This window comes from Patiria miniata, unplaced genomic scaffold, assembly GCF_015706575.1.
Source record: "Patiria miniata isolate m_02_andy unplaced genomic scaffold, ASM1570657v1 HiC_scaffold_5, whole genome shotgun sequence".
NCBI classification, from domain to species: domain Eukaryota; kingdom Metazoa; phylum Echinodermata; class Asteroidea; order Valvatida; family Asterinidae; genus Patiria; species Patiria miniata.
Genome location: NW_024037072.1, coordinates 5,673,370 through 5,692,086, shown reverse-complemented (window position 1 = coordinate 5,692,086; position 18,717 = coordinate 5,673,370). Strand labels below are relative to the sequence as shown.

General features: G+C 41.4%; 1 protein-coding gene across 1 annotated transcript in view; it reads right to left on the bottom strand.

Annotated features, from left to right (window-relative positions):
- The window catches only part of LOC119741874 (receptor-type tyrosine-protein phosphatase H-like), a 40,637-nt gene extending 24,922 nt beyond the window's left edge, over positions 1-15,715 (bottom strand). The window contains 2 exon segments of the mRNA XM_038217803.1: positions 13,137-13,445; positions 15,353-15,715. Coding sequence (XP_038073731.1) covers positions 13,137-13,307 — 171 coding nt within the window. The 5' untranslated portion in view covers positions 13,308-13,445; positions 15,353-15,715.
- Between the last annotated feature and the right edge of the window lie 3,002 nt (positions 15,716-18,717).

Sequence of the window (18,717 nt, the reverse complement as noted above, 5' to 3'; positions counted from 1 at the left end):
TCATGTGATTAGCAACAGTGTCTTTGGTCTGGAGAATTCACAGTTAAAATGTGCCAAGCATTCTGAGCAAGTCATTGTACCAGACGTTTTTCAAATGTAAATCCCAAAGGGTATAGGTTACTCGCAAATGGCTTATTGAGGACTAGTGTGCTTTATTAGTGTTGTTTGTTGTTACCAAACATATTGCCTTCTACAATAAGGACCCGTACCCATAATGTGCTTCGATCCCCTGCAAAGACTTGTCCTGAGATGCAATAATAATTATACTTATAGCCTGTCTCTCTCAGAGAACAACATGATCGAAAAATTGGTCCCAACTATGTCATGCAGTCAGCAAAAAAAATCAGCCCTAAAAGCCGGCAACCGGTCAACTAAAAATAAAATTGACGGTGAAAAGGAAGTTTCTTAATTGCAAGAGCAACAAGTTCCGGTTGAAACTTGCGGTTTGCCAGCAGATATTTTTAAGGGGAAAAATCTGGTCGATGACCCGGAAAACCCCGATGAGTATACGGTAAATGTTGCGGGCAATTCCGGAGGTCTTGTACACATGGATCCCTGTTATCATGATTATGTCCGGACACAGCGGGGCTGCCAGTAGAAACGTCAAAGTTTGCTTGAGTTCAAAATCCCGACAAAACCTTTTCGCAGAAAATGCCCCATTTTAAGACCATTTTCAGCCTGACGAGGATTTACAGCAACGGAACCTGATTTTCCCCGAAAAAAGGGGTAATATTCCACTGAAGACGACAAAACGTCGGATAAAGTGTTTTTTTTCCAGATCCACTTATACTATGGAATATCCCCTTGCACAGCTAGGGTCTACGATAAAGCGAGCAGATTCGGCAATTGCAAAACAAGACTGCGCCTTGACCTCGATTATTCTGACCATTCAGTGAGCGCCTTCTTTTATATCGGGTCTTCGGTAACCCGTTGTGTTACAAAAACATGACAGCCAAATCGACCAATCGAAAGCTTGCGGTCCAAATTCCTGATCGAAATGACGTCACAGTTTCTAAAGTCGACTCCGACTGGCTGGCGTGCAGGGTCACATAATATTTACATTAATTTTGCGTGTTATGTCAGAACTTAACGAGCGTGGCTCTGCACACATGAAAACTGCATATACGTGAAAACTGCACACGTTAAAACTGCAGCAAATCCCGAAAGAATCCAACATGGCATAAACTGGAAAAAATACACTCCAAGCATATAATTACACTTATTTACCATACAATCCTTCACATAACCTTTGCAACCAGTTGTAAACACCTATTGACAAGGGGGGGGGGGGGACGGTTTACCCTCAACCTTGTTCCCGGGTATCAACTTCTAGAAATTAGTGTTAGAGTACGACTCGACGCCATGGGAACGAGGTAGCAGTATCCTCAATTAAAACATTATTTAAACACAAGACACGAGTAGACCATGTTTGTTTTACTGTCTCTATAGCATCCAGGCCTAGACATCTCTTTCAAATCCATATTCCAGAATAGTCGAAGTCATCCCCCACATCTATCACAATTCACCGTTTCATTTAACTACTGTAGGCTACACGATATGTAGGATGCACTTGGAAAAGGGAAACTTGGCATTTTTCCCGGCAATTTCTTTTTGCGTTACGCAGAGCAGGTGATTGTTCCAACAACACGTTTACGCAACAATCAAAATTACGCTTCAAGTTGGTGGGCGCGGTTGACACGTACACTATGTAGTTGACACACTATGTAGAAAGATTGCAAATGATATTTCAAAATTCCATCCGAACCAGAGCAAATGGGGAATCCCCACTGGGGCAAGTCAACTCTTGTTATCCGCTAGGTAGGATGTGATCCAGACAATAATGCGACTGTTGGCATGAGAACGCGTCCGGTACAGTTTTGTGTATTGATCATTCCAGATCATTATTCATTCATTGTCTCCAGCAATTACACACGTGGGCCTATATACGATCGGTTGTGAGAAATTGTTTAGCATGACACGTCATTTTCAGTGTATCTGAAAAGTTTCCAGTAAATCCACTGAAACGTTATAGGCCGTTATATCGAGAAAATATAATTTAGCTGTTCAGCTGTTCCTTGAATCTGTCAAGGGCGGATCCAGGGGGGGGGCCAAAGGGGGCCATGGCCCCCCCCCCCCCAAAACGAAACCAATTTTTTTTTTTTTTATGTGACATCGCAATAAAGGCAGGCAATGAGTACACCACCATCTTTTCCTCAAAAAAACATTGGTTAAAGTGGTCAGAAATTGCCTCAGATCGCACCACAGAGCATCTAGAATCCAAAAATTTTTTGGGGCCCTTAAGCGGGCCCCGAACCCCACGCCGTAATTTTTTGGACCCACTTTTTGGGGGACCAACATTTTTTTTGGCCCCCCCTAAAATTGTGTTCTGGATCCGCCCTTGGAATCTGTGCATGTGAATCTCAGCTCGACGTTTCCCGTTTGTTGCATTTTAACTTCTTCTTTTTTTTAAGTGCCTCATTTCCTTCAATATTACAAGTATTATCCAGAATTATAGGATTTTCGCAGATAATTCTAAGTGCGTCATTGTCTTTGCCTCGAGACTTCCAAATGCCGAATCCACTGAGGTCAAACTGTACTAAGAAATTAATTGACACCTGGCCACGATTCACAAAGTATGAGTCAACTTTTGACAGAAAATTTACGACCGCCGAAAACGAAGTTGCAATGATCCCTGGATACAATACGAGGGTATAATCCCTGCCTTAAAGGGCTATCTCGCCATGTATCCTCAACTCAAGCACAGACTGACTGCTTGAGCCGACTTTACATGATAACAAAACGTTGTAGGCATGTGCATGTAAGGCTCTCGATGAGCCAATTGTCATTGATGAGGATTATTATGGCCGAGTTGTTACACCCCAACTGTGGCAACTGTGCCAACTATGGCTCATATTTGGTAGTCCCAACTATAGTTTGGCTATTGTTATACATGCCCAACTATAATGATCAAACTAAAGTAATAGGACTACCAAGGGCGGATCCAGGGGGGGGCCAAAGGGGGCCATGGCCCCCCCCCCCCCCCCCAAAACGAAACCAATTTTTTTTTTTTTTTAATGTGACATTGCAATAAAGGCAGGCAATGAGTACACCACCATCTTTTCCTCAAAAAAAATTGGTTAAAGTGGTCAGAAATTGCCTCAGATCGCACCACAGAGCATCTAGAATCCAAAAAATTTTCGGGGCCCTCACGGGCCCCGAACCCCACGCCGTAATTTTTGAGACTCACTTTTTTTGGGGGGACCAAATTTTTTTTTGGCCCCCCCCAAAATTGTGTTCTGGATCCGCCCTTGGGACTACCCAGTACCCAACTGTGGATGAACCATCACAGTTAGCGCAGTGCCACAGTTGGGGTGTAACAGAGTCATCAATTTAAGTGGAAGAACGAAAATTCTTTCAATTGTTTTCAAACTGTAGCCTCTTTTATTACAAGGAACAATTTGGTCACCATGAATAACGACTTGGCTGTAAAATAGGTCTATTTATCGGTACGCATTATTATTTTAAAGCAGGTCATTTATCATGACGCAACTGCACATGGTTCGGAACTTCCGTCCAGTATCTCTTTCTTTATTGAGCGTTTCCTCATGATGTCGCATTATGTTCACTTAAGGACAATGGTAGCTGTTTTTGTCAATTGGCATGGCTTAATACTAATTGCATAGATTTATAAGTTCGTGCTAGACTTGGCTCAAGTTTGCTCCCTCGTTTGAATGGACCGCTGGGATGATGTGTCACGATTGCATTTGTGTTGTGGTTTCTAAGTCCGGGGGTAACTCGCATGTTAATATTGCGCGTGTGATGCTTCTTTTGATTTCTGGGATTTTTTTCAAAGAATATTGCAAGGTATACAATTGAAGTCGCTTTCTCCGTGTTGTTTTCGAGTGTCACCCAAAAGAAAAACGATTTTGTTTTTAAATTGCGGCCCAATAATAATTCAGGTGTATCTGTTATGCATTATGGGCGCAATAGCAAAATCATATTTTCAGAGGGTTGAAAACATCCAAATTAAAAGTAGTTTTTCTGTTTAAATACACGTACAAATTGAAATTTTGTTACGGGAAAAACCATCACAATTTTTGAAGAGCATGTTTAAAGTACATGTAACTTAAAGAGCTTTAAACCACAGAGTTTTATGCATAGTCACGGCTATTATATATGACTCAGTGAAATCATACTGATTGCATCATACAGACGATTGGAAGCATAGTACATGCCCGAGGTTACGATTGCTCAACACATGAAATAATGTGATGAAATATTAACAACCCTCCATTTCCATACAGTATTATTGAGTCAGACAAAATGTGCAATATAATGGATGACACGAACAGTGATCTTTCAGTGAGTTTTCATACGAGTCCGATTTTCATATGACACCGGTCCCAGATTATGCTTTAGGCGTATCCAACCCGTAACTCCCGGAAGAGATTCCCATTAACAAAAATCGAAATTGCATTCGTGTAAATATTTGGAGGGGTTTTATCCATGTGAGAGCATCTCAGCTCACGTTCTTCTCCTTTTGGCATTCTCATTGCATTCTGGAAATGGATGCAAAACAAACCTGTTATTAAAAGAGGCATACCTAGTGCTCTCAAAAAAGAATTCATTATCTTTAATGACTTTTCGATATGTATGTTTTTGCTTTAACAAATAAAACTACTCTAGTCCGATTTTTGACGTCTGCAACCCTCTGCAAAGGGCTTTGATTTTGCGCACAAATGAACCCGCCCTGCGAGAGCCGAATTATTGTCTGCCAGCCAATAATTCGAATTTTGTGAAGAAATTATTCCATAACTAAACGTCGGTGGATGTTTTCGATCGATGTCTCAATTCAAACCTGAATAATATACGTGTAGTGCTAGGAAAATAGCAATTGAAAATAAATAAGTTTTTCAAGGTGAAACTCGAAACTCGATGCATTTTTAATATATACACAAACCAATGGGTCATTAACTGATCATCGTTTTGCATTATTATCACATACAGCGTGTCCCCCAAAAAATGTCCCTCTGATAGACTGCTTAATTAATTCCAAAATCAAGTATTATTCTCAATTTAGTGTTTAGATTAAGAAAGCCCATTTAATTTTGTAACTTCTGTGAAAATTTCATTGGTCTCGCTTCATTGGTTTTGAATACACAGTCTATTATGTAACAGCAGTGTTTTTCAGGCCATTCCAAGTTTGCGGGTGGAAGGATGTGCAGGAGGGTTAAAAGGTTTACAAGCTGGACATTGAAGAACAAACCATAAGTGGAACACACCCTGTGAAAGCAAACATGACCAGTGGAACTGAACTTTGATTAGTTTTCATTTTAAAAAGTAAATAAACTTGACTTTAGTTACTTAATAACAAAACAAGAACACAGTTGTTGAAATAAAAGTGAAGCATGGAATAAGGTATGGTATGTCTGTAGTGTGCATTTCTTTTTATCAAACTTGGAATTGGCCGGAAAGCACTGCTGTTACATAAAAGCCTGTATATTCAAAACCAATGAAGTGAGACCTTTGAAATTTTCACAGGAACTACAAAATTAAGTGGGCTTTCTAAATATGTAAACTTAATTGAGTATTAAACTTGATTTTGGTAATTATTCTGTGGTCTATGAGAGGGACATTTTTTTTGGAACACGCTGTATTTCTCCACAGGACGGGAAATCTTGACGATAATTTAAAAAAGATAAACCAACTGCAGTGAAACGAATGTGATCATGGTTGTGAGAGTCCGTGTCCAAAAATATTACTAATGTTACTCTTGTTTTTAATTGGCCAACAAGGATGCCAGTGACACTAACTCTTCAAATTCTGAGGTGATGGAGTTCAAGATTTAACTGGTAGCGAACAAATGATGATTCCCAGTTTCTAAATAATGTATCAAATTATTCCAATAAAAGTATGTGGAAGTTTATAACGCAATTCTGGATAAAACGAGGAGGAAATGTTCGGGGGCCAATTTCACGGCGCTGCACAAACATTTGCTTAGCACAAAAAAGTCTAGCTTATAAAAGCAGGTTATCAGCCAAAACTCCATGTGATTTTCATGCTAAGCGAACAACAGCTGAATAGTAATCACGAGCAATACACACCACGTGGAGTTTTGACTGGTAACCTGCTTCTATAAGCCAGACTTTTTTGTGCTAAGCGAATTTTTGTGCTTAACAGCGCCGTGAAATTGGCCCCAGGTTCGTTTGTGTCATCATTACCCAGAATGCAACGCGATTATATCGAAAACGTTGTACTCACCAGAGGGCAATAACCTTACTGCTGAAATCACTTACTCCCGAGACTAGTAGCTTTCAATTATAATCACTGTCACTGGATCCCTGATATCGACTGGATATCTGATCATGTCAATCTTTATTACCAGTTCATATACCCCGAATGAGATTCATATACATCAGCGCTAGTATAAGACGCCCCTATCGTGTTTCACCACTTGTTCGACACTCAAGGTGCTAATCCATTGATGGCATGTAAATTAATAGCTTTCATGATGTGAAACCCAATATTCGTACGGCGAGGCTCAGCTTATATTCAGGAAAATGCAGGCATCCAACATTGGCGGATATACAGGGGGGGGGGGCAACGGGGGCCATGCCCCCGCCCCCCCCCCCTCCACCCCCACACAAAAAGGGGGGTATTTTTTTTCGGGAAATAAATTAAACCGTTGCGTATCTCCCTCGCAAGCCATCAGTTACACATTCCTTTTAGTTTTAATATCACAATGTGGAAAAGCGCACGATGCTTTCCCTTCCCCTTTTTGAAAAAAATAAGATACTTGAGCCCTCCTGCCTCCCCCCCCCCCCCCCCCCCCCAATAAAAAAAAATGGATTCTGGATCCGCCATTAGCATGTACAATGTTTTGGTATTTAAGAGGGACGCAGCGCAACAAGATTCAGCTGAGCTGAGGACGCTGATGCTGGGCCGGGATGCGTGGAAGGTGACCATCAGTGGTTCCGGAGAAGGCGTCGGCTGAAGACGACCTCTCTCATCATCATCATCAAATTCATGCACGTGTGTACAAGCAAAAAGGGAAACACCAATGGAACCATCTTTTCAATCTTAAGTTCTGGATTGAACAGCAGCAACAGGATTCACAACATTACACGTGGATGGAGGCCGTAAAGCCTATATGTATAGCCTTCGTCTTTCCCTACTTTATGTCTTGATCCCCCTAAATGACCCAAAATGGTCTAAAATGACCCAAAATACAGCCATTATTGATTAGCTATTTCAATTATAGGTCCCTCATGTTTGTTTTTACCAGGAATGTTAACGTTAAAAGTCTCCCCTCTTGGGCCACCATGGGGCCAGGGACCCATTCCTCTGATACATGTATGCTTCCTATCCTTGGGACTACAAAAGTCATGATGTCATACCCCCGGAACACACTATGTGTCACAATCATGAGGTGTTTGCCTCAGACACCCCTGATCCTCGAGGGACCAGAGTTTACCCTGGAACTTCCAAGTTCAAACATGATCTGTCTTTTGCCTGTGAGAGAGAATCCTGCTGAAATAAATATCAGGACATGTAACTTTCTGATAAAAAAATGCTGACAAGTTCTCAGCCTTCAGCTGGTTTTGATAACAACACCTCCTACGAACCTTGTGTGCTGGAAAAAGGTCACGCATAGACGAATTTCAAATTAGCATTGAAAACGAGGTCCCCAGGGCTCTATTTTGTTGAGAGGATTTAAAAAAAAAAAAAAGGTCTTCAATTCATACAATGGCGGCACTGGGAGCCTCGATTTCAATGCTCGTTTGAAATTCGTCTATTCGGCATGCAGAAGAATGTAGGCTTAACACAAAAACACCCGCACTCGCGCATGCGCACATCTCGAAAGAGTAATTTCATCATGGGAACTTTCGTGAACCAGGGAGACATCGGCACAGTGCTGACAGGAGCCAAAATTGTCGTGAAGATTTTTTCTCCATCTTGCATCAGCTTGTTCATGATATAGATTCGTTTGTTAAGTTGTTTGTCTGTCTGTTCGTGTTTCAGTTCTTTTTTTTCTGTTTACATTGTATTATTTCTTACTTATTAACCTTAAAATGTACTTAATATTATCCCACTTTGTATTGGTTTATTGGTGATTGCAAAACAAATGGCTACTGAATTGAAACTGAAATAAGTTGCGGTAAACAGAATTATGCTCAGCACAGAAAAGAGTACAAGAATGTTACCATTCAAAATGTCCAAAGTCATATACTAACTGCTCTTCTCTCATTTTAGATCAGTACTTGTTTTCTTCTAAGCAATATTATCTGCTTATAGCTGCTCCATGAACTCAGTGGTCCTACTTCTATCCCTGTGAGGGGTGCCTGGGCCTCTGACCCTATGGGCAAACAATTATGTCATATCCTGCCATGCCCCAGGATCCACGCTCACATTTTCTTCACTTTGGAAAATGTCATGTTCAGGAAGGAGGTACGTGGAAACATGGAACATGACTTGAAGTGCATTACCTCGAAATTATCGCTGGGCCCAGGGGGGCCAGCCTAAACTCCTTTCTGTGCCTCACTGATGACTGACCATTGGGTATCTCACTGACTGAATATCACGTGTATGACTTAGACTAGCCTGTGACCCGTTTTAGGAGGCTTGCCTATTTATGTCGTGTATAGGAACTACAACACGTGCTTGTTTCATGTACTGTCATGATACATCATGGAGGGAATAGTTTACGCATGCAACCGCGATTCAACTTTTTGTTCATGTCCATCACGTTACCAATTAGCATATTTGGGAAACAGTTTTACCATTCTGAATCAATTAAATATCATTTGATTTGGTGCACTGTAAGACCATCTTTACTAGATTTACCTTGTCTCGTTTTCTTCTATTCGTTTGTGCTCACAAGTTTCGTCATATCTAAAATGATGCACTCAATGCGGGACAGAGAGACGTCAATACCTCACAGTCACACAGGGGTGCATATGTTCCCCAATACCTAGCCTATGTTCCCCAACTCTAGCCCTAACCCTAACCCTAAGGATGTTGGGGAAAGTATTGGCGAACATTTGTATTGGGGAAAATCGTGTAGACCGCTCACACAGCATCTTTCGTATACACAAACAAGGACGGACTCCTCAGGATTTCGAATGAAAACACGCAGTGTATCGATTGCACGATATTAGGAGAGTACGAGGCTTCACATACTGGAATACTACATCTCGTCTCGTATCCGCGGGCATAATAATACATGACAAGGTCTCTGCCTAATGGATACGGGAAGGGTTCCGATTAAACTCAAATGGCAAACGGACCCCAAGCCCCATGTTTTCTTTATGTTGTCCTGCGCCTAATCACTGAACCTATAGACGTCAACTAATTTACTGACACAATCCTGCATGCACTTAGTCCATCCAAACACACGATCTGAAAGGAAAGAAATTCAGGCCCTATACGTTTTTAGGAGTAGGTTATACCGAGCCAGTCGTAGTATTTTTGTATTGACAAACACTATGCGTTATCCATATTGAACAACTTGTCCAATAATCTGGTTAGAATTTATTTCGTCATTTAACAAAAAATAAAGTCGTTGGATTTTGCACGACGTGATATTCATCATTTCAAAAACCATGTTCTGCAAAATTCACTACAACTTCGTCAATGTCAGTTTTCCACATTGTGTTCAACTTAACCCAGCATTAGGCAAATCCTAATATCGTCTTCAATCCAAACAATCCAGGTGTTAAGAAAATCATTCAAATTCTCATTCTTCGTCCGCACCATGCTAATACGGAACAGGCTCCAACTGGAAGCAGTAATAGCACCATCACTTGCAGCTTTTCAGGCAGTGCCAGTGGCCCTTCCGGCGGTGAGAGACATGCGTCCCACCACCACCCACCAGCAACTCTAAGAAGTGAGGATGTTTTTACCTGCACCTGTGTCTACTGCACCTGCACAACTGTGCAACTTGAGTCACCTCGACTTCTCCTTGGACAAGCAGCACTGCTTCCCATAGGAGTCTACACATCAAGCATCAAACGACATCACTTGTCGTTTAACTGAATTGCAACACAAACTCACGACATTGAACATGAAATCACGAGGTCAAATTAGTTGTCACGACATTGGCACTTTCCCACGATATCACTAACTTCTTCAACATCGCGAAAACATGACCAAAAATCACGATTCACAAAAGAAATGCACGGAATTGCTATCAAAGTGCAATGCATTTAGGTAACGTGAATACATTACCAAAAATCTTTACGGTGCGATTTCATCAAAGAACTTCGCAATGTCGTCAAAGAAATTCGTTGTTGTAAATGACATTCCCCTCAAGCCCCTCACTGACCACCGTAGCTATTGACATTGAACTCGGGCTATAGTATTATTTCCAACTACAGAATATAATACTATAAGAGGAGTATTACACTTCAAAAGATGCATGCAGTGTTTATATCAACACCATTAGCACCGTCATCTATATTGATCCACTTGGCAAATACGGCTCAACATACACATTTTACACTGTGCTAATTTAACATCACGGTTTCTTTCTTTTTTCGATACAGCAAAATGAAAACAATCAATTGTTGGTTTTAAACCTTTCGTCCTTAGGCCTCCATGTTCCTCCTGAAAACTTCCGCTTCCCGTACTTCAAGGAAACTTGGCAACGCTAAAAAAAGTTCGACATTGAATGGGTTGGTATTTGTCCAATGTTGGTCAACATAATAACATGGACCTATCCGTTTAGTAGCTCCATGCTACTGCCGACACTCTTGGGCAAATTTTTCCCAATAGTTGGTTACTTTTTACCTGAATTACTCTTTACCCGAATTAACCAACAATGAGGTTACTTCATTCTAATGTTGAGCAAATGTTACCCAACTTTTTTTTTTACAGTGAATCTATACTAGCAGAAAATTTCGCCGATATGCTTGTGGAATTTTGGCTTGTGCGCATATACATCGCGGAGGTTATAGCGCAGAATTTCTGGCTAATAAGCACGGGAAATGGTTAGTCTATGGAATAGCCACTTGCAAAGCAATCGTCTATTGAGCAGATTCGGCGATTAATATTATGCAAAACAAGACTCCGTCTTGACCTCCAGATTCTGACCATGCAGCGGGCGCCTTCTATCGGGTCTTCGATAACAAGTTGTTGTATTACATAACATGGCGGATAACTGACCAATCAACAGCTTAGGTCTAATTTCTGCTCGAAATGACGCCACAATTTCTAAATTTGACTCCGATTGGCTGGCTCGCGAGGTCACGAACGTCGGATCCGCAGACTAGGAAATGGTGTTCAGAGTAAAATACGCGGTTAACAGCAGAGCCAGAATTGTGTCAAGATTCAAGAAGGTTATTATAAGGTTATTAATTTCTTTTGAGTATTGATGACACAGCAGCAGTGATTAGACAGACGGGTGCTATAGTCCCCAGGCATCTATGATTCATGCACTGATATACACCCAAACAAACTTGGCTTGATATCGCCATCTTTATGGTTGTAAATTAAGTGACGTTTCTTCTCGCGAGGGGAATCCCCGAGGTATTTTGTTTTTCTGGCATTGGAAATCTCAGAAGGCTAATTTAATTTACGACGGCTTAAACGGGAACAAATTCACTCAAAATCGGAGGCAATTTTGTCTCCTGTTGAATTTCAGATCGTTTGCAGATAGCAATTTGGTAAATTCAAACACGGGAATCTGCGACTAGACTGGTCAGTGTTTAGCAAGACGTTCACATAACAAGTGAAGGTGGACTGGCGAGACTATACACGCTCAGAGCCACGCGAACTATAATTGTACCTTTGCCCAAGTTTTCTATTTAAGGAACAAGTTAATTGTACTTTATGCAACTGTGACCAAAAGAACTGGTTCCCCTGTTAAAGACCTGTAATCACTTTAGACTTTGACAGTTGAAATCGGGTTTTCCTGTTCGGTAAGTCCCTGGTTTGGTTTGAATAATATTGCCCTTTTGCTTCTGTTTTTGTTTCGAATCTTGAGCAGTGCATGTGTCATAAGCTGAAAGGCCAGCACCCCTGTTCGGTTATTTTTAAGGTGGCCGTTTCCTTCCACGGAAGACTATAATACAAATCAGTGGGCAAAGTGTAGAGTCTGTTATCAGACGGTGAAATAAAGGTCAGACTTTTGACATTTGCCCGATATTTACCGAAAACGGATGGGCTCGGTCATGGTCATAGTAAGGAATAATAATTCTTTAGCAGGTTTGTGTGTTTGATTCCGCCTCTGTGTGACCAATGGCGGCCGTGTGTCCTCTTTGCACTTTTTTCACTGACTGACTTGCTCCGAGTCTCACAACCACTAGTCTCGTGAGAGCTGGGCAGTGCTATCGTATAGGAGTACATGTATTACACTGTAACGCCAATGAATGGGCTACATCTGTTCCGTTGTATACAGCTGATGTATGAAAAGAAGCTTCCAGTGAAAAGCCATTCCGATTCAATCATGAACAGAATTCTGTGCACTCTGTGACCAGCTCTATACTATGCCTGCCTTGCCTCGTTATTTCTAGTAATTTGTTATGTACGTGGGGCCCCAAACGGAAACCACTTTTTAAATATTTCATCAAAACCTTCAAACATTCGTACAGGTATGCACAACCAAAAATAATCCAAGACAGAACATGATATGTTATTAAATATAGCTTCTTTTTTTTATCTTTTCACCGGAGCCGTAAAATATCCCCATTTATATGCACGGATATGACTGATGACATATAATTATAAGCCTTTCGTTCGAAACTGCGGACATGTTAAATAATGTTGTAATCCTACAGGTAACGGAAAGGTCATGGCTTAATTGCAATTAGATTCACCTGCCCCTTACTCGCGCCATTATCAGTTTATTATAATGGCATTCAAGCGTCCATTTTGAGATTTTGTCTTTGACTGTGAGCAGTATTATAACGCGTAACGATCTGCATTATTAATCAGCCGTATTCGGGTTAATTTATGCATCGCAGATTGCGTTGTTTTTAGCATTTTGAGCCGCGCCTGGTGATCCGTTTATCATATAGGTGGTTTAAACCGGCTTTGCCAAAACAGCACAAAAAATACCTGAATCCCAAGGCCAAGACCAGCCGGTTTCTGAAAATCCCCCTCTTCATATTCGGTTCCCACAAATTGTCATGACTTACCTTGAGTACTGTAGAAATGGCCATCCCTCTTAAGCTTGAAGCAAAATGCCGGTGTCGTTTACGTACGCCCCCGCCAGCCATACGCCTACCCGAGGCGGCAGGGTCCACCATGATGATCGACCAATGCCGGGGAAATATTAAACAGATGTCGTACGCATTATTACTAGGCATTGCAACACATGGGATTTCTAGACGAGCACAACATCATTATGATGATTTCAAATTAGACGGGATCCAAGCTGTGATTGGGTCCTGTTACCGGCTAATCGAACGGCCTGATGATTTGCGTCGTCGGGTTACCGCTCCTGTCTGGAAAATGAAATGAAAAGCGTTTCAGTGACTGCGCAGATAGGTCGCTTCATTTCGTATGCGTGAGAAATCAGCAAGTGCATGCGTGTATGATGTGTATGCGACGCGCCTCAGTTCACGGGCCGCTAATTGAGACGGACGCTAGGGACGGGAGACGGGGGCCGGGTACGGTACGAATGACTGTACATTTTATTGAGAGCATTAACTTCAACCCAGGCAGGTTTTACCTTTTTTTCCCCCAAGTACCTCGATGTCCCCTCATGGGATACTCATAATAATTCAAGGCCAAGGTTGTCATTGTTGAGTGTTCTCACTTTTGTCGAAATTGGAGTGAGCAGGTTCACGACTGGCAGTTTATGGACATTTTGCCCAAAACATTTACACGAAGTGCAGTTGTCAAAAAATAGATCTTCGGTGAAAAGTTTCGAGAACATGGAAATCTAATTTTAAGAGCGGTCGAGTCCATGAACCTGTTTGGTAAATTATCAACATTTTATTTGGAAATATATCTGAAATCAATGCAATTTGAAATATTTTGAGAAGTATGCAACCATTTTGATTATTGTACTTTCCTTCTATAACGGATTTCAATAAATTATTCCTTTGAAATGCGCATTCAGTAGTTTTTATTCTTATTTATATTCAAATGTCATTAAAATATCCGGGAGCCATGTTTAGCAACTGCACTCATTTTGATCACGATTTGGCTAACTGCAAAGTATCTGGACAGAAAGAAATGCTTTATGTATTTTCCAGCTCCCCCGTCACCTGCAAATCTTGCTAACATTCCGCGGACACTAGCTGATTAAAGGGAATATACAACATTTGCAAACATCGAAAAATAAAACTACCAAGTTTTTGCGAAATACCTTAACACGATGTTGGTAAATGACAGTCTAAAGCATCCTGTAAAATTATGGCACCTGGTATACTGTCATTTTCAAGAAAAGTGGTATTTTTGTATCAATTTCCAACGCTGATCGGCCGATCAGCGTTGGAAACAACTGGCTTTTTTTCAAATACTGGCCCCAATTGACCATTGCACTTGTTTGTAATCGATTACAAACCTATGAACGGGTACGAGCCAGCTAGACTGGTTCCCTGACCTTACAATTCCCCAATGTATGTAAACTGCTCTGTTTCTTCTTATATGGAGTCAGGGAACCAGACTACAGGAAAATGATCGTTTTTCTTGGTTTTTATAGCATTTTCGAACCCAAAACCTCCGAAAAGTCAGTGTAACTATATTCGCTTTATATTTCCAACCCCCCAATTCCATCCATTTCTGAAAATAACAGCAAAAGCAAATGATATATATTCCCTTTAAGCAAAGTGTTTTCCCGACTGACTGAAATGATTTTACCAGATAAGATAAGATCGTGCGACTGCCTCAGTAAAAGCCCATTTCATATAAATATATATAATTTTATAAACGTATGTAACTTACCCACCATGTTGCTGCAACATTTCCAGTTGCTTTTTCAGTTATATTAATGATCAATATATCGACTTTGTAAATGTGAAAGGTTTTCACGTTGTTCGTGGCGCCAGTTATACGTTATCTTGGTCAAAGAGTAACCAGCTTTAACTGAAACCTTCGAAGCAACGTTGCTATTGCAAAGCGCCATTAATATTGACCAAAATAGCACTGCTAATTTTGCTGCAGCCTATAGGCTGTATACAGGCCTATCAAGTTTTATCAGCGGCTCTTCGTGTGGCCGTATCGTGACGCTTTAATTGCTGCAGATAAAGTGCGGAAAGTAGCATTTCCTGCATAACAGAAAGCACGAAACAGCTGATGCCTTGAGGCGATAGATTTGATAACTTGACGTACATAATTCCCACCTTTTCACCTATAGATGTAGTTCCGCGTTGAATACTATAAGCACCTATTTAGGTCCACTCACCTGCAAGGCAAAAGTATCATCTCCAATACAAGTCCCGCGCTTTCTGACTGTCCGCGTAAAAAGATGCGATCCAGCCAATGTTATGAACGCCCTTTAATCGTAAGACTTTAATCCCGGTGACGAATCAGCCTTGTCCATGCAATATAAAACGGCCTGGAGTTTGAACAAAAATTGTCAGCCTGAGCGAGTGTGGTTGGCGAGTTCAACAGCCGCTGTTGGAACCATCAACTCGCACTCGTAGTGATGCTGCACTGATCCGTGTCAGTGCAGGACGGGCAACTGAAGCAGAAAGACTCAGTGAACGTGCATGTCCATCATAATCACAGAACCCCTCGTATAGTATTCATTGTCAAAAGTGAAACAATAGCAATATGTAATCCGGAGGCCAGGAAGCGGAAATTCTCTGCACTATATCCTGTGTAGTGATACAGATATCCTGATCAAGAAGCTATTATTAAGACCGTCAATGTAGCATGTCATAATCGTGACTAAGTAATAAGTCTGCTTTAAGAGCTTTGGAGTGGACTGTAGGCGATGTGTACTATTTGGATCCAGGAATCTTTGCGGGGGGGGGGGGGTCAGGCCAGTCGGATTATTGCGGACAAGCAGACATAGGTAATTATTATTACTTATAATTGTTTATATTTTTTGTGCAGCTGGGGTCCCCTCTGGATCCGCGCCTGACTGTGCAAGTTATTGAAAAAAACAAAAACATGTTTCAAGTTAGTATTACCCACACGGTCACACCCGCACATCCCCTTTCCCTTCAATCTGATCTTATCCCCTCCCCCCCCCCAAAAAAACACTCTTGAACACTGAACTTTAATGACATTCACTGGACAGCAATTCCCGGTAGAATTATTCTCTCAACTTTAACATTAACAATGCACTATAGGAGCACGGGGGTAGGTCTGAATTGGCCTTTTGGTTTCCAAGTAGGATTCACGCAGACCTACAATTTGCTCAGAGCTTTGATTCTGGGTCTCAGTTTGTGGGTCTTTTTTTTTTTGGGGGGGGGGCATTTTTAGTGACATGCTCAAATTATCTTGCCTCACTGGATAATGAGTGCTAGCGGACACCTCTCCGTTGACAGTTTTTCTTTTCTTTCTTTTCTTTTTGTAATAAAGAAAAGACGATACTCCCTCCATCCCACCATTTTTAGTTTTCAGGAACCTGTTGGGGAAAGTACCATGATTTTGCAACCCTTCCCACATCAAAACCTGTATAGCTGACCGTATATAAACAATGACGGTATATTGTTTTCGTAAAGCCATATCCAAGAGCGCGCGCTTATGACTGCGCTAATCTCTTTCACTAAGTTTTGTCAAGGAAACGTAATGAATTGTGGGTATATAGTTTACCTCCATGACCCGGAAGTGTTTACCCTGGGTCAACATGCAGTTATACCATGGAGTGTTTTATTTCTCCATGGTTATACTGAATCTATCCAATGAGATCTCGCGAATGTTGGAAGTCACCAGCTCCCTTCGATTCGAGCAAGCTATGGAGTGCACAAAATGTCAGATCACTACCACCTTGGCCTTGCACTCGACCCCGACCCTTCACCCTTGACATTAATGCCATCCCAGACAGTCAGGTTTAAACGCAAGTGAACAACATCTTATAATAACAGGTTAATGAAAGTCATTTTATTGTCAAAGGTTTCTCACTCGGTATCAATGCCAAGGTTTATAGGGCAAATCGGAAAGTGATACGGGAAGTGAAGCTAGACGCATGGGAGTCGCCAGGATTTTTTCTAGAGGGGGGCAAAACGGTTTTTTTGCCAAAAATGCTTGCATTTCTCAACATATTCTCGATTTATCAGTTTTAGAGGGGGGCAGGGACATGTTGCGCCCCCCCCCCCCCCCCCCAACTCATTAAATTTACACCACTTTGTCTTCGCGCCTCTTTTTCTTTTCTTTTTTCTCTTTTTTTCTTCTTCTTCTTCCTCCTTTTTTTTTTTTTTTTGCTTTTCCGGGGGGTGCCCCCCCCCCCTTGCCCCCTCCTCGCTACGCCCATGGCTAGACGTCGCATTCTCAATGTTCAATCATGTCTGGACGTACGATGCAAAACCGGTTGATCACACGGCTAAATATTCTTTTATTATGCGTCTTGTTAATTCATGATCACTATTTTGCGGAGTACAGTTTAAGCGATCTGTTCATTGTAAAAAAATGATTCTGTGCAGGGCGCCCTCAAGAATGAGATGTTTGGGTTTTTCGAAACCTCGGCTTCGTTGCGGTTCGGCTCATATCTTGCTCCAGAATCATGTTGTAAAAACCCTTAAAGTCTTAGGCCTAATGTTTATACACTCTTTAAACTGTGGCCTCATACACATGGGAATGGTATTTCCATAAAAAACAATTAGCATAACCTAGATTGAGCCGGGATGGCCCAAAGTCAAGGGTTCAAAATCTGGTCCTGAAGCCGAAGGTAAGGTGAAGTCGGACTTTGCAAATTAAACAATAACAAGGCTACATGCAGTCATTCTGTTGACTCCTTCCGAGTCCAAACTTGAGCGATGATCTTCAGATGAAGCACAGTGTCCTAAATAACAGCATAGCTCTTTCTCCCCGGCCCCCCGCGTATGGTAACCAGGAAGACCGTATGAGTAATGGTTCCGCAGCCGGGAACTAAAATAAATAGCACAGGCCTTTCACTCCAAGCAAATTAACCCACATTTTTATTTGTTAGACGCAAGAGACATTTTGCCTTGCCACGTAGTGGACGGAAAACGAAATCCATTCTGTTGTTTATTTGCGAACTTAAGTGCGAAGCCGTCAACTTCAAATTTGTGAATGATTTCTATTTTGTGTAACTCCTTTTTCCGTAATCAAAATCATCGTTTGTCGCGTGTCTGTTATATTATTGCTTTACAATGTTGGAATTATGTCTGATGCAAGAACTTAAATTTACCCAACGAGTCGGTTAATTTGGGATTTATGTTAACCACATATACTAGGTGGTTAAACAAGGCCGCCATGAGTTGTGAGGATCTTGACACAATTTGGAATGGAATCGCCGACTGTTACCATGACATTGTTTTGTCTCCGTCACCGCCACCATCATCGTTACCATAGCAACATCATTCTGATTGGTGCTCAATGCTGTTCATTAAGTCGAAGCGCCTCATTAATTACGAGAAACTACAATATTAATAAGACACATCATGTCAGCGACATCTACGTCAGGATTGCCATGGCAACCGGTTAAAGTGAATTGCTCTCGAATATGGACTTAGTGCTAAGCCGACGGGACCTTTTCCTCTGTAGAATTCGTCCACTAAAAATTTAGGAAAACAATTATTTTATACCGCACACCGAACGGACATTTTGAACCCCAACAAGAAGACGCCCTCTATTGAA